This window comes from Electrophorus electricus, chromosome 19 (assembly GCF_041902795.1).
Source record: "Electrophorus electricus isolate QZ-2024a chromosome 19, ASM4190279v1, whole genome shotgun sequence".
NCBI classification, from domain to species: Eukaryota; Metazoa; Chordata; class Actinopteri; order Gymnotiformes; family Gymnotidae; genus Electrophorus; species Electrophorus electricus.
In genome coordinates, this window is record NC_137515.1 from 18,243,196 (window position 1) to 18,266,834 (window position 23,639).

Here is a 23,639-nt window from a genome sequence, read left to right on the forward strand (position 1 = left end):
GTGGCCTGTGTCATGAGAACTGGGTCATTGTTTCCATTGTAAATCAGTTCCAGAAGCAGACAATTAAAGCATTCACAATGTAGAAATATGGACTGGCTGAATGATCCAAGCAACTGCACTGGGGATCTGTGGTGCTGATGAGCCATAGTGAGCTTGTACACTAAACATGTTTCAGTGGGGCAGCAGAGCAGGACAGTATATTCTGGTAGCAGAAGTAAGAGTCACATGACCAATGTTTTGCTATTACAGAAGGTAAAAAAAAAACCCATCAAGTATCTTCACATCAGATATAAAATTGCTAACAAAAGGTAAAAGAAAGAAAGCCAGATTGACACTACATATATCTTTGCTGCGACCAGTGGCCATATTCTGGTGAACTGAATCTGTGAATCTGCCAAGTAGATTACCAGTGATGATGCCTGCATCTTAGGTCACATTACAGCCATCCTGAGAGTCATGTGACAGAGAGAGTCATTCACCTGTATCATTCTCTCTGCTAGGACTCTACACCGTATATTGTAGTGTTTCCCTACATTATCACACCTGATTAAGCTCAGAAAGCACTTGATATAAAATACATGGCTTAGTACTGGGAGAAAGTCTATAAAGCTGGGATATGTAGCCTTCCAGGACTGAAACTGTGAATCCCTCTAGGTAGGCAGGAAGTGTGCAACAGGAAAAAGGAAGTGGGGGGTTGGTGTCTTTTGCAGTGCCTGCTGTTTACATTTGGCACTGTGGAGTCAGCGCGGCGAGGCCTGAGAGTCAGCTGGACGAGCGGACAAAGGAGCACAGCAGATGGGTAGAGGATTATCGTCCAGTTTCCCTCCATCTCTCCTTTCCTCTCAATCTCCCTCCCTTTTTCTCGCTCCCTCTCCCCAACTACGCCAGTCACTCACTGCAGACTGCCTTACCTCTTACAGACAGAAGCTTTTTAAATTCTCTATCCTCTATCTGACATATATACACTAAAATATTAAATAACAGAAGCCCCCCCCCCCAAAAAGGACACTGCGACACCAAGTTTTTTTTTTAATTATAGTGCTTTGGCCACTTTGAGCTCATTCAGTATTTTTAAAGCACATCAATTTCTTTTCCAGCATATCTGTGCCAGGATTTTACTTTGTGCCATACATTCATGCAAACTACAGGCTCACCAATGTTCTGTGCAACACAAACGCATTCCCACAACGTCACAATAAGACAGCTACTGAAAATGATACATATATAACAACAGCTATAATAGAATCGTCTGCTAAAACAGATCTGATTCTGAATGCTTTCCTCACCTCCTAAGTGCTTTGATGGGCATGGCTGGACCCTACCTGTCTCTCCCTGTACAGATGTTTCTTACATATCACACAATACCTGCTGTTAGCATTACAGACATGCAATTCAAAATACATCATATGAACTAATGAAAATGTATTCAAGTCAAACATGCACTGTGTGATCTCTGCATTGCTTCTTTTCCATTGATCTAGAGAAGCAGCAGCGTGAAGACGGGACAAGTCAGGGCGGTGGGAGAGGTCAGGGCAGGGTGCTGAGTTGATGTGGTTCACCACACCATCTTTTGATCTCATGTGGACACTCGTTCACCATAGACACTGGCCGTGACATCACCATAGAGATGGCTCTTTTGGCGGGAAATAATTGAATAAAGAAATTGCAGTGTGACTGCAAAAAGACAAGGAAGAAGGCAGTCATGTGCAGCAGTTCCACTGGTCTCACACAAACACACACACACTCTCAAACCTCGGGTTTAACTGTCCAATATTTGTGAGTTATCATCAACAAATAAATCTGAATTTTGGTGTGAGTTTTGCAGCCTACTGTGGAAAATCGGAAATGATGCTCATAGACCAAAAACATTAGGAAGTTATATGTAGCATGATCTATATTGTGACATCACCCTTTGTGATGAAGAGATCATACTATGTAAATGAGCCCTCTAAAACTCTCTAAATGCTTGACTGGGTGTAGTGATCTTCCTGGCCAAACTCAGATGCTCCTGATGAGTGTTCTGTGGACTGTTGGATTTATCAATTCTGAAAACCAGTCTGAAACCATGTCACACTAAGAGTTCACGAATGTTTCGCCAGGTGTACCAGGTGTTAGCAGCACCATGCTCTACCTGCTCTACAAGGTGCTAGCAGCACCATGCTCTACCTGCTCTACCAGATGCTAGCAGCACCATGCTCTACCTGCTCTACCAGATGCTAGCAGCACCATGCTCTACCTGCTCTACAAGGTGCTAGCAGCACCATGCTCTACCTGCTCTACCAGATGCTAGCAGCACCATGCTCTACCTGCTCTACCAGGTGCTAGCAGCACCATGCTCTACCTGCTCTACCAGGTGCTAGCAGCACCATGCTCTACCTGCTCTACCAGGTGCTAGCAGCACCATGCTCTACCTGCTCTACCAGGTGCTAGCAGCACCATGCTCTACCTGCTCTACCAGGTGCTAGCAGCACCATGCTCTACCTATTGTACCAGGTGAGCCACAGGAGTTACTGGAGCAACACGTAGTAATATAATCACAATGTGATTTTGTCAATATCATGCAATTCTGTTAGACATTCAGTGCAAGTGTCAGACAAAGTCCATGATGAAGTCAAAGCCTAAACTAACACTTGAATGGTGAGAATCCCTGCAGCTGGTGCATGACGCTGATGAGAAGATGAAATTACAAGGGAGGACTGTTTTCATTCAGTACACAGAGACCGCTGAAATCACCTGTGCAGCTGCCAGTCAATGTTATGCTGACCTCTTCCATATCTATAGTAATACCTATCATAGATTAGAACTCATGTTTATGGAATAAGGCAAATAGGAGAAATGTCTGTTCCCATTTTTGTTGGGTTAATTTTTGGGGCCTGATTCTTGGAGATCTTTGCAGCATGCACAGACAGGATTTTTCTTGGTAAATTCTCCAAGTAATTAATCTTTTTCTGTTGCATAAACATTATTTCATGCCTCATATGGTAGCTAATCTCTGTGCTACAGTCTCTCTGGTGATTTTATTTCACAGCTGTTCAGTGCAATCAAATCTTTCCCCAACCGTTTTGTTAAAACAGCCTCAGACACAACTGACCCAAAATACTTACCTTTTCTGAGCCTTTATTGTAAACCCATTGTAAACTGAGCCTTTTGTCAGTTTACTGTCAAATTGTCAGTTGTACTGTCAAATTTATTGTAAAATGCTAACTGCCAATTAATAAAAACTAGTAAGTGTAGTAAAATCATGTTACCTGATCCCAAGTTATCTTTCAGCAGTTGTGAAATTACCCAATGGACCCTAGTATAACAAAGAAATCATTTCTTCGAGTGAAGATAGTCAGTATTTCGTAAATCTGAGATCAACATGGGAGTCAGTATCTTCAGGTTTTTTAAACCTGTAAACCCAACAGGCAGAACAGACTACTGCAGTGACCAGATTACTACCATGCACAAAATAAAGGAACCAAGGTTAAAACAAACAAACAAACAAACAAAGAAAAACCTAATTGTAAATGTCATATGGTGTTACCATATACCAAAACAAAGAATCAACAACAAAAAAGTCATTGCTGGGGTTGGGAATGCTTCATGGCAGCCATCACTGAATCTTACAACTGCTATCAAAATTACAAAAAAAATCAAATAAACTTCTCAAAATGACTACACATACTACACCCACATTCACAGTTACTACAGCTTACTTAACCAATGCATTCATTTTTTTCCTTTAGCCCTTGTCCTCTTAACTTAAGTGGATTTATAACACATTACTATGTCATTACTATGCATGTGTGACAAAATACTTGTCTCCATTCTGAGAGCTGCAGGCTACAGTCACAGCTTGTCTCGTTTTCGAGGCAGTCACATCTTCTCTCGTTTTTCGAGGCAGTCACAGCTTCTCCCGTACTTGAGGCAGCAGCTACACAGCACTGTCAGTTAACCGTGCAGGACTTCAATGTTCAACTGGTTAGTACATTTTTTCACCTCAGACACACTTTCATCCAAACAACATGGCTTTCTGCATGCTTGAAGACTGGTACATTACACAAAATCTCTCCTCGTTCTGAAAAAAACTGCAATTTGCTGATCTCACACAAACAGGTTTTGAGTTTATATCAGCGTACAGAATCATTGATATTTTTTGCACATCTCTTGCATAGTTGTAAGTCATATTCCAATTCTGGCACAGCACAAGTGAAGAAGGGCATAGACAGAGGAGCACAGATAAGAGCAGATCGACCCTTCACATTCTCGCAGACCATAATCACTGATATCACGTGCTACCCACCAGTTAAACATTGAATCTGCACTGCATCTGTATTTATTTATTTCTCATACCATGTATGCCAACATTCTTCTCTTTCCCGCTCAGATAAGAATACCAACTGTGATGCACAATTTCATGATTTATCTGCCTTTTTGGCATATGAAAAACTGCATTTCATTCTCCTGTACTTATACTGTGTTCAATGACAAGGTTGTATGTGTGTATGTATCTATCAGCACAGAGAATAGATTCAACACAGAGTGGACAGAGAAGCAGAGGGTACTTGGAGAAACGGTGAAAGAATGAATAGGGCAGCACAGGGTAGGTAGACGAGGGCAGATGGAGTAGAGGAGCACAGGGTAGGTAGACGAGGGCAGAGAGTAGAGCAGCACAAGCTGGATAAATATACAACAAAAACAAAAACAAGCACATCTTAGGGGTCAACTTTTCCTGGGTAACTGGAATCTGAACTCATTTCTTTGACAATAAAAACCATATGAATGTGCATATCTGATGCAACTATGATAAAACAAAAACTGTAAAGTGACCCAATGTCCTGTCCACTTATTGGATAGCTTGAATATAGATGATGTACAACACAAAAACATTTCTGTAATCTGTCTATATGCCGCACTCACAGCACTACTGGATTGGCAGAAATAAGGACCACGTGTCGAGTAAATCCAATCAAATGTCGTTTTTGGTGTTTGGAGGAATACGTGAACCAGCCGAGGAAAGAAAAGAGCGAGTTAAACAAAGGAGTTGGCAAAAAGCACCCTGTATTCAATCATAATGTCGCTAATGCACTCTTGCACACACTCAGATGATGACCCTCGTCAATTACACACTAGCCAAACAAACATGCCCCTGCCCAACAGCACATGGGTTTGGTGAGAGACAGGTCTCTGGTCATGGGAGCAACAAGGTATTCAGATCCATACTGCTTCTTCTGTAGACTGAATGCATCCAGAACGTGTGTGTCTACATCCCAATTTACACCAGATGTGCTGTGCCAAGTACAGCAAATCCCAGATTCTCCTAAAGCTCAAAATGTTTCTTTTTTTTTTTACAGTGTCATAATTTTAAATATTGTGTTCATTTAATGTGAATTGTTAGTAAAAGTTGCATTCTCATAAATACAAACAATCAAATTTATGGCAAATGAATATAGGCCCCAAATATCAGTTACCAATGTCCTTGATTGCCAATAATCTGTATTGGTTTTGGTATGAGACCTGAAAAAAAAATCTGTCAACCCTTGGTAAAGACAGATTATCCCTGCCATCTCCTTTCTTCTAACATTACACTTTCCAAAATGTATTTGCATAGAAATAAGATGTTTTAAAAGTTGTCATCAAGAAAAAGATGAAGATCACAAACATGCTTACAGGTCTTTAAGAAGTGTTTCTGTCTTATTGACTGTCTCATCAGTACCAGGGCTTCTCCCTATTCAAATCAATCTGTGTAATAACAGACAAAGGCCATATGAGCAGTGTGCACCCCCCCCCCCCCCCATTGCCTTACACCCTAAAGCAATACCACACAAACAAACAGAGGCAGTTCAACAGAGAGAGAGAGAGAGACAGAGAGAGAGAGAGAGAGAGAGAGAGAGAGAGAGAGAGAGAGAGAGAGAGAGAGAGAGAGAGAGAGACAGAGTGCCCATAACGTGCAACCAGAAGACAGCTGACTGCCAACCAGACAAGGAAGCAAAGGGGAAATGTTGATCAGTGACTTGCCAGTGGCCACAGATGAAAGTAGAATTTCTAGAGCAACTCCCCTTATACACACACACACACACACACACACACACACACACACACACACACACACACAAACACACAGGATCAGACTGGAGTACTTATAATTATTTCCATATACACCATATGTCATGACTAAATAATAAGCAAAAGTAAATAATGATGATGATGGTGATACTATTGTTGTTTTTATAGCAGCAACAAATATCAGTTAATGTTAAGTGAATAAATGTTAACAATAAGTGAGTTGGATTTAATGAATTAATTTAATTATTCATAACAGGTTAAATTTCCGCACAGGGGCCTACATGTTAATGTCGACAGAAATTAAAATCTGTATTAATTCAGTGTGAATTCGTAATAATATACAGCATGTAGTGACAGTTCTTCGTTAATGAGATAGTACTTGCTTTGTTGAACAGTAGAACTGGTGGGCTCTACCTATTTGTTTACTTTGGGACATTCCAGTCTCAAAAGTAATGGCATCACGCTGGCGGGGAGAAACAGCTGCTAGGTTGTGGTTGTCTTACACGCCAAATTACATTATTATTTTCAACAATCCTTTCCGTTCCAACAAGAGATTCTGCTCGAATCATTCAGTCAAGGGAAGCTTTACACAGTAGTGCGATAACTAGATTACAAAGACCTTAGTTACAGTCAGCACTGAAATGGCAACTGGTATAGTATCTTATGTATATTGGACAAGAGGGACCGGCGCAACTTTCCGAAAAAAATCTAAACAAAGTAAAGCGCGTATTATCTTTTGTACACAAAGCATAGGCTACGACAATGACACGTAAGAATCTAAATTAATTAAACTCAAAGTGAAAACACCTCACCTCTCACACAGAGAAGAGACATGCCAATCTTTTTCCTGTTGGGTAAATCCTGGGTTAGTATAAATCAAGGGATTTAGAAGAGACGACTGCTGTCCGGTGACATTGCAAACGATACCACAAGTCACTTTACTGTGTGCGTAAACACGGACGTCTGGCAAACTAATGCTGCGCGGTGAACTTTCTCCAACTATTCTACAGGTGCCGCGTTGAGTGTCCGAATCCTCGCCATGATAAAAGGTAGCTGGAGGCAGAAATCAGCGGAACGGGTCGAGGGCGGTACCATCCAGATCTTCATGACATAACAACTATCCATTCAACAACTATGATTCCTGAGAAGGCGGGGCACCAAAGTCTAATAGCCAATGGAGAGCAAAGAAGCGTTTGCTATCGTTGACTAGACAAGTAGTACGAACAGGTGTGACGCACGGAGTTTTAAGTGCAGTGTAACACAGGTAATTCTGTACTCGGGAAAAATTGGGACTTTGTAACATTTTTTTTTTTTTTTTGTGGAAGCTGTCTAATGAAAAAATAAGGCATTTCATTTCTTAATTTAAATTTTTAATCTAATATTTATGACTTTATATATCAACAGTGAGAGATAATCATAATCTTATAATAATGAGAAACGTATTATTAAAACTTATAATTATGGGATAATATTGAAAAAGACTAAATAATATATTATATTTATGATAAATTTATGAGGGCTTTCACGTTGAGCAAACAAGCTTTTGAAAGGAACACCATTCTACTATCTGCCGCTACATTTTAATCACTGAGAGTAGCTGAGCAGTATTTTCTTATTTGAATTTATTGTTTGAAATCATAGTAATCATAGTATCATTATTTGAAATTTTCATTGTTTGAAATGATTTGTCCTGCCATATTTTCCTGAAAATGTGAATGTGTATGAGAAGAAATCATTGAAGCTGTTGCTTTTTGTTTGCAATAAATTGGTCTATATGATGAACATGGTTTACTTAAACAGTTTAGTAAGGCCATTGTTGGGTACACGAGGAATATGCTATTAGAGGTGATAGCACAGTTTTATGCAAACGAATCTATTGATCGTGCACGATTTATTTTTCCCTTTGTCTTTTTTTGGGGGGTGGGGGTGGGGGTAGCGGGGGTTGATTAGGCTACTTAATTGCATTCAAAAGAAAAAAATTATGGAAAAAAATAAGAGTTTTGGAATCATTTTTTTTTACTTTTGATCATAATTATCAAACTGGGTAGTACTGGGCTTTTTGAAACTGATATTTTAACGTACTCCACCACAGCTCCCCCCTAGTGGAAAATTTGAGTGTAGATTTCTGAACACGATGGTGTTGTCAAAGGAGAACAGAACATGAAACCTATTTACACTTTCCTGGACAAGCAGGCCTAAGTTACGATTGGAATTATATATCAGGAAATATCAGAAATTACATATGTCCATGACCTTGATAATTGACGTTAGATGTCAAATGCGAGCCTCTGCCTCTAAACGATGGATTTGTAAACCTGTAACGAGATAACAATAACTAAATGTGATGTTGGAAATATTCGATACCATAAGAAAACGATTGAACTTGTAGCGTTAAGGAACTGAGCTATAAAATAGGTAGGCTCTACCGTTTAATACCATCGTTAACAACCCGGAACGATACATGGGTGCTATAGGCTTCTACCAAGTGGACGGATGAGTTTCAGCGTTGCACGTTCTATCGTGGCGCAATCGTGCATCTCTAACCTGCAAGAGTCACGTTTGGAAAAGCGGGCTGGAAGGTTGGCGAGGAGCTTTCCGTTTTCTCAGAAAAATTACCCAGTAACGTGTGTAATTTAATCTTGATATGCTAAGGACTGTAGTATGGCGGGCCGGTAGTGGCCTTCTAAAGGTAAGGAATTTTATTTGTGAATGACATTCTGTCTTTACTGCTGTAGCCATGACAGCTAAGTAACCTAGCGTTAGTTAGTTAACTATCCAAGCTATCTTAGGTAACTTAGCGAAATAATTAAGACTAATATAGACGAGGAATCTGAAATAATAATTTAGTATAAATCTAAAATATTTTAACTATAATATATTTAAGTGTTCAGTTTGCCTATGTTCGAGATGATGACTAGTGTAGCTAGCTACCAAATGATCAGTATAGTAACGTTCCTGCAGGGCCGTGGTCCCTGTCCAATAGTGATGATAAGCGAGAGCTACAGCAGCGGTGGTAATATCTGAAACTAATCCGGATCAATACCTAGAACATCTCGGTGAGGCATTACACAGACCCAACAAGCTTTGATATGATCCATGCTTCACTGCTATCAGCTAACCCGAAACCAGTGAAGAAAGCTCCATGTAATTTTCAAAGGGCATTTAAAACTTTGGTCCAGTATTCTTGTCATTGAAACCTATTTTTAGAGGCATTCGGTCATATTTCTAAAGGATGTGTGTGTGTGTTGGTGTGTGTGGGTGTGTTTAGCACTCGCAACAGACTGTCCCAGTGTCGTGGAGAACTCGGATCCAGCAGCGATGGGCATCCAGTCTCCCCATGAACACAGTGGTTCTGTTTGTACCACAGCAGGAGGCCTGGGTGGTGGAGAGGATGGGTCGCTTCCACCGCATCCTGGAGCCAGTATGTGAGCGCTCTGTAGAGCAGATTGTGGCATCCCTGGACCTCCAGTCCAGATCTGGAATTTGCAGTCCTCGGTAGTTTATTGATATAACGCAAGTATTTCAATCACAGCCCTTGATGTACAGATATTACAACCTCCTTCCTTTTACTTTGGAGTCAGGTGTGATGACAAATTGGCCAGTCAGTTACATCATCTGATTATTAACTACCAGTGATTACAAAATTCAGGAATGGATTTGGTCCAGAGTTGTAATATCCCTGCTTTAGACCTATCTGCTACTCTAGTTGATTCCTAACCTAGAATGGAAATGTAGAGTGGTTGAAAGTCTTCAAAGACTATGTTCCCTAATTAACGTTCACCAATTTCTGCAGGGGCTAAACTTCTTAATTCCAGTACTGGACAGAATCCGGTATGTACAGAGCCTCAAAGAGATAGTGATAGATGTGCCTGAGCAGTCTGCTGTATCTCTTGGTGAGTAGAACTCAACTGTTTATATATTTTACCTTCACTAAACTGGATTATTTTTAGTTTCACTCTGTTGTCTTAATAAGTGTGTCTTTTGTGTTTCAGACAATGTGACGTTGCAGATAGATGGAGTTTTATACCTCAGGATACTTGACCCCTTTAAGGTCATAACGATACACTGGATTGTGAAAGAGTTCTGTATCTGTGGCACAGGGCTCATAGCATTCTGTTATGTCCTGCCGTTTCCAGGCCAGCTATGGAGTTGAGGACCCAGAGTATGCAGTGACCCAACTTGCACAAACGACTATGAGATCAGAATTAGGAAAACTCACGCTGGATAAAGTTTTTAGGGTATTGGAGTCTTGTCCACCTTCCTCCACAAAGCATTTCAATAACTGTAATAGTGCCATGCACTAGCAGATTAACACACTGTATTGAGGCTCAAAAGCTTTTAGATATGAAGCCGTCTTGTCTTTTGGTATCCATGTATTGTAGATGGTTAGACTTCACTGCTTAAGATATAATGACTTAAAACAACATAATTTTGATAACAAGTTAAAGGTTTCTATAAATGTCAGTAGTTCAGGTTGCATTCAAGCCCTTTTTGTGTTATTGGTGATCCTCAATGGGAACTACAGCAGTGTGATCCTGACTGACAGTGCAGTGCTACCCTAACATGAGCTACGACTCTACACTTTTCCAATAGGAGAGGGAGTCTCTGAATGCCAACATCGTGCACTCCATCAACCAGGCATCCGATGAGTGGGGGATCCGCTGTCTACGCTACGAGATTAAGGACATTCACGTTCCCCCACGGGTTAAGGAATCCATGCAAATGCAGGTGCGCAAAAGGGAACAATCTAGAAAATGTCAAAAGTTGTAAGACCTTTACGCAGAATGCTCACAGCCTTATTATTATTAAACACTGAAGACAACGGTGGCCTGCATGGGACTATGGAAACGAACTCTGGCGTGACAGTTCACTGTGTGGCCTCAGGACTATGATTTGCTCGTGCACAGGTGGAGGCTGAGCGGAGAAAGAGAGCCATGGTTCTGGAGTCGGAGGGAACACGAGAGGCAGCCATTAACGTGGCAGAAGGACGCAAGCAGGCTCAGATCCTGGCGTCTGAGGGAGAGAAGGCTGAACAGATCAACAAAGCTGCAGGTGGGTTCAGAGCTTCCATTACTATGCCAAGTGCTTTTTACAAGTTTTATAGAACTTCTGCTATTATGATGCTGTGTGTGTTTGTGTACAGTAGGTTGACTGAATAGGTGAAGTTTAATGTGTACCTTCACCAATAGGTGAAGCGAATGCTGTACTGGCAAAAGCAGAAGCCAAAGCCAAGGCCATCGGACTTCTCTCTGAAGCCCTCACTCTGGAGGTCTGAGCTTTTGCGTCATGTCTCTGTGAACTCGTGTCATTGTGAACGTGTGTTAAGAAACAGTACACACAGAAAGAAATTCATTAGCACGTGAAAACAGATATGCTGAGTGCGGGATGTGCTACTGTCTGTGCTTTAGAACGGAAATGCCGCAGCGTCTCTTAGTGTGGCGGAGCAGTATGTCTCTGCCTTTTCTAACCTGGCCAAGGAGTCAAACACCGTCATCCTACCCTCCAACACAGGAGACATCTCCAGCATGGTCACCCAGGTCAGTCTTCCGTGACTAATGTCCTTCAGTTATTTTGGTATGGAAAATTATTCCCTATAATGAGTATTCCTTATAACTGCCATGGCCTGCAGTAGCCTCCTTTTTTCCAAACCAGAATCTCTTATCTTGTGTATTCTGTATATTCTATAACATTCTCGTATTCCGTGTTCTATAACATACACTGGCTTATTCTTTGTATTCTCTAAGGAACATTGTCTTGTCCTGTGCTCTTATTCTTTGTATTCTCTAAGGAACATTTGTCTTGTCCTGTGCTCTTATTCTTTGTATTCTCTAAGGAACATTTGTCTTGTCCTGTGCTCTTATTCTATGTATTCTCTAAGGAACGTTGTCTTGTCCTCTGTTCTTCGTGTGTGAAGCTCATACCTTTTATCCCTGTCCCATTAGGCAATGGCTATATATGGGAGCTTAGGAAGGACGCAAGGCCGAAGCTTGCGTGAGGGGGTGGCCCCTATAGCTCCAGAAGATTTTCTAGAGATCCCACCAGCACCTGAACCTGCAGCTCCCGAGCACACCTCTAGCATTTAGAGCACACAGTCCATCCCAATGAGGAGGCCACCGCCCAAACCCAGCGTCTGCGTCCGGCACTGGGGCAGGGTGTGACTGATACGGGCGTGTCCTGTCCCTGCTGAGCAACCTGCCGAAGAAGAGATCCAGGCTAACCATTCTGCCTTATAGCTCTGGCTGCACACCAGGCATCTGAAGAGAGAATAAGAGAGCAAAGGAAAAAGAGAATAATTCATATAATTCCACTGAGGATGTCAGTAACTGGAGTTTTTCATTGTTTTTTGTTTTTTCCCCTCCGGGAAAGAGTAGGTGAAGGTGTTACATATTTTAAAAATATTTTTGTTGGAATACATGATAAATGTTAACTGAAACATACTTCTTTAAACCCAAGTTTATCAGAATTTATAAAACATAATTGCATCATAGACGTTTGTTTTTTTTTTCCCCCTTGATGTGAGCATTGGGAATTTAAACAATATATGCTAGTGTCTATGTAGTCAAATGATGATAAAATAAATTATGCCATGTTCTGACAGCACTTGTATTTAAAATTTAGAACTGAATATAATTAAATTCATAATTAAACTGTGTGTATGTATGTGTGTGTGTGTGTGTGTGTGTGTGTGTGTGTGTGTGTGTCTACATACTGGTTATAGCTTGTGCCTTAGGCAAAAGCAAGTGCTTTTGCTCTATGCAGGGAAAAGAATTCAGAATACATGTATGTCGGGTCTTTTATTAGCACTGCACATGACATGCAGAGAATATGCTGCCAAGTATGTGTTCTGGAGGGATTAGATTTTAGTGAGTTCACTTTTGGTGTTTTACACCCTTGTGAGTAAATTTCAGATGCAACTAACACATGCAAGATAAGAACAAAATGGAATAGGAAGTGTCGCTATACTGTATAAGCACTAAAAGTTAGAATTGATTTGTGTCGGTAACTAAATTCGGTTTGCATTGTTTTGGTTGTGCGCTAGCTGTGTCAAATACAAACACCAACACGTGACTTTTACTTTGACAGTCACTAGGTTGCTACCGGTTTTCGCGTGTCGACGGAAGTAGAAACCGCGCAGCGAGGCGACCAATATTAACAAGGCTCGCTGTCTCGTGTTGAGTGTGGTACTGGTCCGGACCTGAAGCCCGAACTGGGGTTCGGATGAGGGTAATTCAGCATTCACTTGTGGCACCAGGTTCTTCTGGCCGTGTATGCTGCGGGCGCGTTCCCAGTCCCGACTGACCCTTTGAGAGAGGACGAACGGAGCTTTACAAGGTCAGTAGTTTGTAGGCGAGTAACCGTAACGAGCTGTAGTTATCAGCGGTAATCGTACACCTGTACTAGGATCTTGTTATTTGCGTTTCACGTACCGTTTAACTGAGTGGATATTCCACTACAGTCCACAGGATAAGAGGTTGTTTCGATAAATAAGTTCTACTACGTTACCTAACATTGCACAAAGTCTAAAACATTCTTACAGTGTTTCCAAAGACACCTCCCCTTGTCGTAGTGCCTGTTAATTTATCCCCTGCTTCAATCTCCACAACCACCAGAATGAAGAGGCTTCCAATCCTGCTCCTGCTCCTGTGGTTGTGCTCTGTGTTTTACGTGGGAATCTTCCTCTTCGTGGGGGGCTTCCTTCTTGTGCGGCTGGAGGTGAACAGGACCAGCAGCTGTGCAGATGTCTTACCTCCAGGAACATCAGGCAACAGAGATTTCTGCCTGAAAGAGCCACGTTTCCGTAGGGCTGTCATCCTGATCGTTGACGCTCTCAAGGCCGACTTCGCCCGCTATGACCCGCGCAACACGTTGCCCAGACCGTTTGAGAACAAACTGCCAGTCCTAGATGAGATGGCATCGTCGAGGCCGTCCCATGCCAGGCTCTATACCTTCAGGGCGGATCCGCCCACCACCACCATGCAGAGGATCAAGGGCTTCACCACTGGGTCACTGCCAACTTTCATCGACGTAGGGAACAACTTTGCCTCCAGCGCCATCCTGGAGGACAACCTGGTCCGCCAGCTGGGTCAAGCGGGTGAGTATAGCCATGCTATGAAAGCATGAGGTCAGCTTCGTATATCAACTTCACGAGCATTAGGGTAGGAGGTCGTCAGTGTCAGCTGATTTTGGCTGCAGTTCAGTTGATTCATTAAAATTCAGCCCAATGTTAACATCCATATATCTTTTTCAGATAACTAATTGGATATGTTTTGCCCCAAGTAAAGATACAATGGGCCATGTGTCTCACATCCATTGCTTAATGAGTTATAAAACATCCTGGTATTCCACTTGAGGACCTTAAGGAGACAGGTTAACCTGTGTTGCATCAAATCGTACAGTAGACAGGTTTTTTAAGTCAGATGTGACCACCCAGACGTGACTGAGGCTAACAATTGTCTTTCTCTCCTCTTTTCCTGTGTCTGAAGGCAAGCGAGTAGTGTTCATGGGCGATGACACATGGGTCAGTCTGTTCCCTGGAGGGTTCCATCGCTCACTGCCCTTCCCGTCCTTCAACGTGAAGGATCTGCACACCGTGGACAACGGAATCCTCCAGAACATCTTCCCCATTTGTGAGTGTCTAGGGCGTTTAAAGCGGAGGTATTTGACTCCACCTAGGTTTTCAGGTTGTTATTACCTGCTGAGCAGCGGGTCCGGAACAAATTAGACCTTGATTGCATTCTACGCTTAGCCAGCCGAATTGATGAACATGTAACGGCCGAGTGTCCTCCCCACAGTGGAAGGAAATGACTGGGACGTTCTGATCGCTCACTTCCTGGGAGTGGATCACTGCGGCCACAGATTCGGCCCTGACCACCCTGCCATGGCAGAAAAGCTTACTCAGATGGATGGAGTCTTCAGGTCAGCGTTAAAATGGTTAAACCCGAAGTACCCTGCTACTGGAGATCCACTGCTAAGCTAACACACCCGATGCTAACGTTGCTAATAGTAAATTAAGCAGATGCTAATGCTAAATTAAGACTAGTGTCCACCAACTAGCATGTCATAATGTGCGGTGCTGTTTGGGATTATTTTTGTTGTAGCCTTTAGTCATTATTAGCTGCCGTGCTGATTGGTCATACTACTCATGGAAAATACAATGTACTGCAGAAGCACTAAGGGTGTCTTGTGTCCACCCGTCGATGATTCCAGATCTGTGATTCAGCGACTACAGAATGACACACTGCTGGTGGTGCTGGGAGATCACGGGATGACCGACACGGGTGACCATGGAGGAGAGAGCCAGAAGGAGACGGATGCAGCTCTGTTTCTCTACAGCAGTTCCGGCCTGCTACTGGCCCCCAGCTCACAGGTGACCTGCTGAAGCTATAAACACTAGACAGCCCCACCACTAAAGGTCCCCAACCTACTCAGCTGTAACGCAGATACGTGATGGTAGATGATGGGCAGAAGAGGTGAGCGATAAGCCAAAGATTTAATATCAGGCATTCTGAGGCCCTTTGTGCAGTCCATGAAATATTTCAAAATAGTTTGCTTTCCTGAGTTCAGCTGATAGCTGGTTAGGGTCCAAAAGGACTGATGATACCGCTGATGTGCTCAGAAATCATAATGTGTAACAATAATCATAGAATATGATCATATCACCCACACTTAGTTACTAGTAGCATTCATGTTCGCTTATTACATGGCAGCGCATGACCAAGTGCATACAGGTGAGGTGTTGTTCTGTTATTTACCACAGAGTCAGTATGTCAACTGGGCCAAGGCTTGTGATGCTTGTGAATCTAAAACAGTAGAATATCTGTCTGCCTCATTTTGACTTCTGACAGTGAAAGGTGTTCCATTACGTTTCAGTACGTGTTTTCTCACCTCCTGCATGCCCATAACTGAATTCCATTAGTCAAGGCAACGTGGTAATGTACCACAGTATGTTATATGCCACTACTTCCACAACAGGGTTGAACAATATGGACAAAACCACCATATTGTGATTGTACTGGTATATAATGCAATAGCAATATGTTCTAAAATGTCTTACACATCAATATCATAGGTTGGCCTGTTTTATTTTGATTAAATTTGTCTGTGTGTTTGACCATGTGAATACAATGATTCACCAAACCACCCACACAGCATCTGGAATATATAGGATTTGTCAGGATGCTCATAGAATACAATAATTTGATACACTGTGTGCCTGAAAGTAGCTATTATAGAACATTTGCATATTTCAGCCTTCTAAGATAACAGTAGTGCACCAGCTAGTACATGTTAATAAGCAATATGTTCTGTAGCTCTGGTCTCACATGCATGTGTTTGCAGATTTTGTATAGCTCAAGTGATCAGTGACATGCAGCATTTGTGAGGAACAAATGATTCGAAGATCGCAGAAGGTCTATCTTTATGAAGTCTGTGCAGGTAGAGCCAGAGGTGGTGCCGCAGACCGACCTGGTGCCCACGCTGGCACTGCTACTGGGAGTGCCCATACCCTACAGCAGCATGGGCCAGGTTCTACTGCCCCTTTTCCCCCTCAACACCACTCTGGGTGTACCTTTGGCTCTCAGCCAGGAGGAGGCGCTGTGGATTAATGTCAAACAGGTGACCAGGAATGACGAGATAAATAAACCTACCAATAGTACACCGAGAAGTACACTAGTCGCTGAAGTTTAGAATTTTTTTCAGTTAGAAAGAACAATTTTGTATGTAAGCTGTCAACACTATTAGAATATAGGTAGATGCATAGAAATTCCAAACTTGCGGTGCATATCCTGTTGTATGTGGTCTGCTTGTTAATATTGGCTAAAATCTTTTTTGTCTTGCAGGTAAACCGTTTTCTGGAGACCTACTCGAACATGGCGACAGACATCCCGGCAGACAGTCTGTGGCACCTGCGTGCCCACTTCTCCCAGTTGTCCTCCCAGTATCTCAGCTCCGTGCACACCGGTACCCCTCTCCCCCCTGCTCTCGTGGTCTCCATGCAGGAGTACCTGAGCTCTGTTAGGGAGACCTGCCGTGCCTCCTGGGCCCGCTTCAACCCCGTGAAAATGGCGTGTGGCCTGCTGGTGCTTTGTGGTGCGTGTGCCGTGTGCTATGTCCTGTCGGAACTCTCGTCCGTGGTGCTGCGGGCCGGTGTACTGAAGCCAGCGGTGCTCGGCGGCCTGGCAGCGGGCCTGGCGGTGGCTGCCGTGCGGCTCTTCGCGCTGGGCTCCGCGGAAGCGTCGTGGGGTTTGGGAGCTGCAGCACTGGGGTCGGAGCTGCTGTTCCTGTGGAGGACCTGGCGTGCGTGTCCCCGTGGCAGGCTCTCTCCCCGGGGACTCCTCACGGCACCGCTCCTCCTGCTCCTCCTGCGATGTGCCTCCCTGCTGTCAGACAGTTACATCATCTCGGAGGGACGCGTGGTCACCTTCCTTCTCTTCACGCTGGGAGTCTACGTTCCAGTCTGCCTGAACTGGGATGGCTTCCTGGTACCTGCTCCCCCTGCTGATGCGCAGAAACCCCCGGGGCTGCACTCTCCCACAGTGCCACCCTCCACGGTCCGCCGGGAGAGCACCTTCCTGCTGGTCTGCCTGAGCGTGCTGGTGTCCTGCCTCTACCTCTCTCTCTCCTTCCATAACTGCCGTGAGGAGCAGGGCTCCTGCCAGCCCTCGGCCTTCCTGATGCCGCTGTCACGCCTGCAGGACAGCCGTGTGCGCAACGTGCACTATGTCCTGTCTCTGGTGGCCCTCTCTGCCTGGGCCTTCCTGCTGCACCACTGGCTCCGCCACTACGGGAACCTGAACGGCTCGGGCGTGGCTAGGTTCTCCGCCCGCTGCCTGCTCCCGCTGGCGTCTGTCTGCATGGGACTGCACTGGGCAGTCAGTGCCGCTCCGGAGGACAGCTTCAGGAACCTGGCAGAGCTTATCGGCCTGGCGCGGGTGGTGATGCCGCGGGTGAGCTTTGGCCTGCTTGGCCTCGGGCTGCTCTTGCTGTGGTTGGACCCGCTGATGGTGTACCTGAAGAGCCGCGGACCTCCCAGCTCCGGGGGTCCCATGCCTCCGCCCAGGTACCGCGCGAGTACGGGCATCAGCCCACAGGCGGAGCTGCACCACCTTGTACCGCAGCTTTACCAGCGCATACGCCAGTCGTTGGAAGACGGCAGCGCACTGGGGGCAGAGTCAGACGGCCGCCCCGCCGTGGAGGCCTACGGGCTGGGCACAGTGTACTCGGCACCCCTTGTCTTGCTCTGTGGACTCCTGGGCCTGATGTTGCTTCTGCTCCACCCTGAGGGCATGGCGCTGGCGTTCCTGATGCTTCTGCTGCAGGCCACAGCTCTGCTCCACCTGCATGCCTCCACCTGCACCCTCTCCAGCCTTCAGAGTCACTCCAGTAAAGCTGAACTTTGTCACTCTAAACCGATGCTATACCTAAAATAAATAAATGAGCGACAGCATTGAAGAGCTCAATTACCATAAAAAAACTAAGGTGCTAAAGAAAACTATACAGCTCAGAGTTAACATAAAGGCTAATGTTGTTCATCAATGAATGCTACCATTTCCAAAATTAATGTAATCTGAAATGTAATGTAAGCGGTATTACAACCATTTGTGTTGATTAACGACAACGTCTTTTAATGTATTTCTAATTTAGAAACAAATTTAGAAATGTAGTCCCCCACTAATGGTGTTCATTTCCACGTGACTCTTCTCAGGTGGGTTCTCTGTGCCATGGACTCCAGTGGTACTGTGGTCACTGGCCGCATCCCAGTTCTTCCACGCAACAGGTCACCTGCCCACCTTCCCCTCCATACAATGGGGCGCTGCGTTCGTGGGCTTTCCGCAAGGCCATGCAGGCACCGTGCTGCCTGCTTCGCTCGTCACCCTCAACACCTTCACCTCACACATCCTGTTTGCAGGTAGACTCTGAGCTCCAGGGGTGCCTTTTATGCACAAACTGGCACTTGGAGTTTGATGGCACCTGTGCTTGGCTGTTCAATAATTACTAATAGTGTAGTTTATCGTTTTCAGCAGATCATCACTGAGGTGATAAATGGTTAAAGGAACATTCCTACTACAATCTCTGTCTGCCACAGCTGTAGTGTGTCATTAGTTATCATGAAAAACACATTTCCCTCTACTTGGAGACGGAAATAAAACCCGCAGACTGTGAAAACACATAACAGAACCCTAGGGGCAGACAATTTATGCAAAACATTTTTGTAAAACACTTTTATGAATTCTAAGGACAAAAGCATTTGTAAATTAGGCTTTCATTTATATGCACAGTCCTCGACTGTGTACTGGTTGTAGTTTTGAATTTGCATTACATCAGCATGTATTTTGATACATTTTGTAAACAAGCATTAAGTTTGTTCCCAATCAGAAGCATTTCTAGTTTTTTTTAAGTACCAAGAAATATATCAGAATTATTACATATGGCCAACAACCAAATGCTACAAATGCAGTTTATACAGTTTGGGTTGAAAAATGCCAAAATATTTCTTTAATAACTTTTTCGCTTTGAAATACAGATTTGACCACATTCTTGACCACATCCACAGAGCTTTGACCACATTCTGACACATTCATAATTAAAGTGAAGTCCTAATGAAACATTTGACTAAGATGTCAAAGCAGTAAAAATAATACATTTTTAACATTTAATTAATGTTGAATCCATATTTGTGTATTTTCTACTTGTTCACATGTACATGTTAATTTCAGAAAGTATAGTATAGTTATACAAGGCTCAAGAGTAACTAGTGCAGCCCTGCTCTCTCTCTCTGTGTGTGTGTGTTTGTGTGTGTGTGAGAGCAGTTGCATGTCCACTGCTGCTATTCTGGCCACTGGTGTGTGAGGTGCGCAGGACTCGGTCTGGTCGCTCAGTTGCCGGGGAGGATGGAGATGATGTTGCCATGGAGATGAAACTGCGAGAAAACCCACAGCAGTTCAGTTCAGCACTCCTGCAGCTTGCAGTGCGCTATCTGCTCGTCAGTGGAGCTCAGGTGCCCACTACACACACACACATACACACACACACAACATGCCAAACTGGGGGCAGAGGATTAGGGTTAGAGTTGGTTTTGGGTCAGGGCTGTGTTTTAATCTGTGTTTGCTTCTGTGTGTGTGTGTGTCTGTCTGTCTGTCTGTGTCTACCCTGTCTTAGGACTGTTTTGTCAATAGGATTTTGTTATGGTCTGTGTGTGTGCATGCTCAGGTACCTGCAGGTGTCTGTTTCAGGGTGTGTGTGTAGGTCTACAGGTGTGTGTCTCTGTGTTTACCGGTTACTCTGTGGTGTCTACAGGTGTTGGCCTCGGTCTGTGCTGCAGCTTTCCTCAGGAGGCACCTGATGGTGTGGAAAGTTTTTGCACCAAAGTGAGTGAAGAATCTCCCTCTCTGACAGTCTCTCAGTAACCCCTGCCTTATACTCACACACACACACACACGTGCGTGCTCACACAGTCTCTCTCTCTGTGACCCTCCATTATACACACACATACTTACACTCTGCATACTTTTATTCATTTACACGTTCATCACTCATCTACTCTTCCATTTTTTCATTTTGATCTTATTTCTTCTGACTTTATTTAATCTCTCTTCCCTGTGTGTGTGCTTGCATGTACACATTTGTGTTTGTGGGTGTTTCTATGTGTGTACTCATCTTGGTTTGTGTGTGTGTGTGTGTGCACAGGCTGATGTTTGAAGCCAGTGCGTTTGTTGTCAGCAGTGTATTTCTGCTGTTCGGAATCGCTCTGGTCCTGAGGGTGGATGTGGCAGTGGCGTGCTTATTTCACAGACTCCTTCCGGAAAATTCCAGGTAGCGACGCTGCTTGCCGCAGGACGATAGGGGTGAACTTCCCGGACACGACTGCCAATAGGATGGAAGAACAGGCTACAACCTAGCTTGGACTGATGAGGTCATAAAGGGCCTGACCTCTCTGACGTGGCAGGCGAATATGTACAGGCGCTGGAATTTCGCACTGATTTTGTTGAGACTCAGACACTCATGGCACCTCTGTGTAGCTGAGGACAGTTGGGAGATGCCTTTCTACTGCTAGACACCACTCTGACACGTGGCTACTGAAGGCATTTAGTCAGGGGCTGCAGGGTTGTACTTGTACACACTCATTGTACACTCAGAACTGGGGAACAGCCTCCAGGGGGTAGTTATTTAGAACTGTGATACCTTATCTCATGCATGAATCTGAATTTGTAGGTTTACACACAATGTTTGGCTTAATTTAAGACTTAGCTCACACTACCTTAAATGAACCCCGTTACCTTGCTAATAAGTAAATACCTTTACACAGTACACTCTAATGTACCATTTGCTCTGGATGGTTTATTCTTCTTCCTGCTATAATCCATCTGATTTCATGCACTGATTAGCATAAGTAGACCAGTCCACTGGCTCACAGCAGGGCTGACACTGCTGTGGGATGTAGGGGGGGTTTCCTGGACTGGGATCAGGAAATGCTGGAGCAGGGCACTGGACTGCCAATCTACATAGCAGCTTCCATTAATCTGTGAGCTCCGGTGTGTGTGTGTGTGTGTGTGTGTGTGTGTGAGAAATTACTTTTATTTGTCCATTCTGACTTTGTAGCAGTTTATGGTTAGTGCTAACTTTGCTGCTCGAGCTCTTTTGTAGCAATAACCACCTATTATCAGTTTCAGAGTCAGTAAAATAATATTAGTTAGTAATATTAATTTTGCGTTTGCTGTTTAGACCAGGTAAGGCCAGGTGTGGTGCAGGTAACAGGAGGATTGGTCTTAACAGCTGCCTCATGCGATGCAATTGATTGAAATGTTTAGTTTATTCAGTACGCATTGGCTGTTATTTATTGTTTTTCATGTTTGTGTCCCTGTTGATGAATGAAATTTATTTAATGTTTCCTGTTTTGTTTATGAAAGTGAAAGGTGAGAATTGAAAGGGTGAAGGGAAGTATGATATCAGGTAGAGTTTGGGTACAATTAAATAGTTGTGTTGCTGCTGTGGTGTATGTGGAAGTGTATGTTCTGTGTTGGACATTTTTATGTTGCTGGTGGCAAGTGCATTATATTTTACTGAACTGTTGGATTTCACTAACATCTGGCAGAAGCAGGTAAATGTAGAGGGTGTGAGAATTTTTTTTTAATTATTATTATTTTAAAATTGTTTTAAACTAAATGTTGCAATGAGGAAAAACTGATTAAATATTTTATACATTTCACAGTTTATGTGAACTGTGTCATTTGTTGGCTTTTGGGTCCATCTGAGCTCTGGTGCTCCACTGGAGAGATCAAGACTCCCACAAAATAAATCCTTGCTAAGAATGGTTTAGGCTGTCAAGACAAGACCACTGCTGAGATGGAGATCACATTTTTATGGTCACCATGTTTTAAAAATACCATTTTTTAAATTTAAACAAGTTAAGGTCAAGCCTCTTAACTTGTTGCATGACACCACATTGTAACAAACAAATGAAATAATCCTGTCTTCTGCTTTCACTCAAATGAAATTAGTTTTATGCTGGTTGTTGATGGTGATAGTCTCTCCTTATCTCTAACTGCACTGTATTCTGCACAAAAAAACGATGTCAATTTTATGGGGAATTTATCTTGCATGTAACAAATTACCCTTGACCAGGATGGTGGTAGCGGCTCTTATCTCTACTGGAAATAGCATATGGGGCTTTCCCCGAATGCTGGTTTACTTTTTTTTTTATTGTTTGTTTGTTTTTTTATTTATGAATGAATAGGTCACTGAAGTGCACATTATCCAGTAAGCTTCTTGCCCATTTCCGGAACTCGGGGCCTAAAGGTATTTTTCTATGTGGAAAATGAATGGCGGTAGGGAAAATCGCATACTGTGATAAATAAATACATTTAAATCCAAAACCTTTTGCTCTACGTACAAAACGACGTTGTTCTCCCCAGACGTCATTGGATTCTCTGAACTTCGAAGAAGTCAAAACACGACTTGAATTTTGAAACTAAAAGTTACAGCTCATTACAATGATATAAGTTGAAGCGCGCTGTATTTCCAAACATGCCATATGGTCTATCTGTCTTTCCCAAGAGATACAGGAGGATCAGCGGTATTCGGTGTGCAGTAGCATTAGCTTACTTGTTATGTTTTTCAGCTCTTTAACAACCTCATGATCAACATCAAATGATCCAGTGATATTTGGGAGACCAGCCCACAGAATGCTTGGTGAGAGAAACACCAATACACAGCAGGACTGAATATTTATGGCATTGAGCTGAAGCCTTTATCCAGAACTTACAATTATGACTTAATTTGAACAATTGAGGGTTAAGGGCCTTGCTCGGGGGCCCAACAATGGCATCTTGGCGATGGTGGGGCTTGAACAGGCAACCTTCTGATGGCCCTTGATGAACGTTGTCTTGCGGGATGGGTTTCGGATACATGCACACCATCGGGACAAGACTAGGATCTCTAGAAAACCAACCTAGACATTAATTGCTTATTTTTTCATTTTATTATTATTTGTTTCTCTTAAAAATTGTTACTATTGTGGAGACCATTGTCAGCCAGAGGAGGATGGGCCCCCTTTGAGTTTTGGTTCCTCTCAAGGTTTCTTCCTCATGTTCTAG

At 43.5% G+C, this 23,639-nt stretch overlaps 3 protein-coding genes across 18 annotated transcripts in view; 2 read left to right on the plus strand and 1 right to left on the minus strand.

The window, feature by feature from the left end:
- The window catches only part of unc13bb (unc-13 homolog Bb (C. elegans)), a 70,704-nt gene extending 63,573 nt beyond the window's left edge, over positions 1-7,131 (minus strand). For all 13 annotated transcript variants that reach the window (XR_014118540.1, XR_014118541.1, XR_014118542.1 and 10 more), the window contains exon 1: positions 6,861-7,131. Coding sequence is in view for 10 of the 13 variants with exons in the window: in XM_081701755.1 (XP_081557881.1) it covers positions 6,861-6,882 (22 nt within the window). In the remaining 3 variants the exon portion in view is untranslated. The remainder of the gene's footprint in view (positions 1-6,860) is intronic.
- Positions 7,132-8,558: 1,427 nt separating this feature from the next.
- stoml2 (stomatin (EPB72)-like 2) lies at positions 8,559-12,643 on the plus strand. Its single transcript, XM_027006462.3, has 10 exons — positions 8,559-8,737; positions 9,317-9,469; positions 9,842-9,941; positions 10,041-10,099; positions 10,185-10,286; positions 10,642-10,776; positions 10,956-11,100; positions 11,238-11,317; positions 11,457-11,585; positions 11,991-12,643. The coding sequence occupies exons 1-10, from the start codon at positions 8,693-8,695 to the stop codon at positions 12,129-12,131; spliced, it is 1,089 nt and encodes a 362-aa protein (XP_026862263.2). The 5' UTR covers positions 8,559-8,692; the 3' UTR covers positions 12,132-12,643.
- A 149-nt stretch (positions 12,644-12,792) lies between these two features.
- On the plus strand, positions 12,793-22,252 carry pigo (phosphatidylinositol glycan anchor biosynthesis, class O). 4 transcript variants are annotated; one of them, XM_027006468.3, is made up of 11 exons: positions 12,793-13,380; positions 13,659-14,140; positions 14,532-14,675; positions 14,841-14,964; positions 15,256-15,415; positions 16,474-16,662; positions 16,887-18,429; positions 18,752-18,955; positions 19,857-20,044; positions 20,344-20,414; positions 20,734-22,252. In XM_027006468.3, the coding sequence occupies exons 2-11, from the start codon at positions 13,660-13,662 to the stop codon at positions 20,861-20,863; spliced, it is 3,234 nt and encodes a 1,077-aa protein (XP_026862269.2). In that variant the 5' UTR covers positions 12,793-13,380; position 13,659; the 3' UTR covers positions 20,864-22,252. The 4 variants fall into 4 exon arrangements, with proteins under 4 accessions (XP_026862269.2, XP_081558619.1, XP_081558620.1 ...); XM_081702493.1 differs by having other exon boundaries at positions 16,483-16,662; XM_081702495.1 differs by lacking the exons at positions 12,793-13,380; positions 14,841-14,964 and having other exon boundaries at positions 14,000-14,140.
- Positions 22,253-23,639: the final 1,387 nt, after the last annotated feature.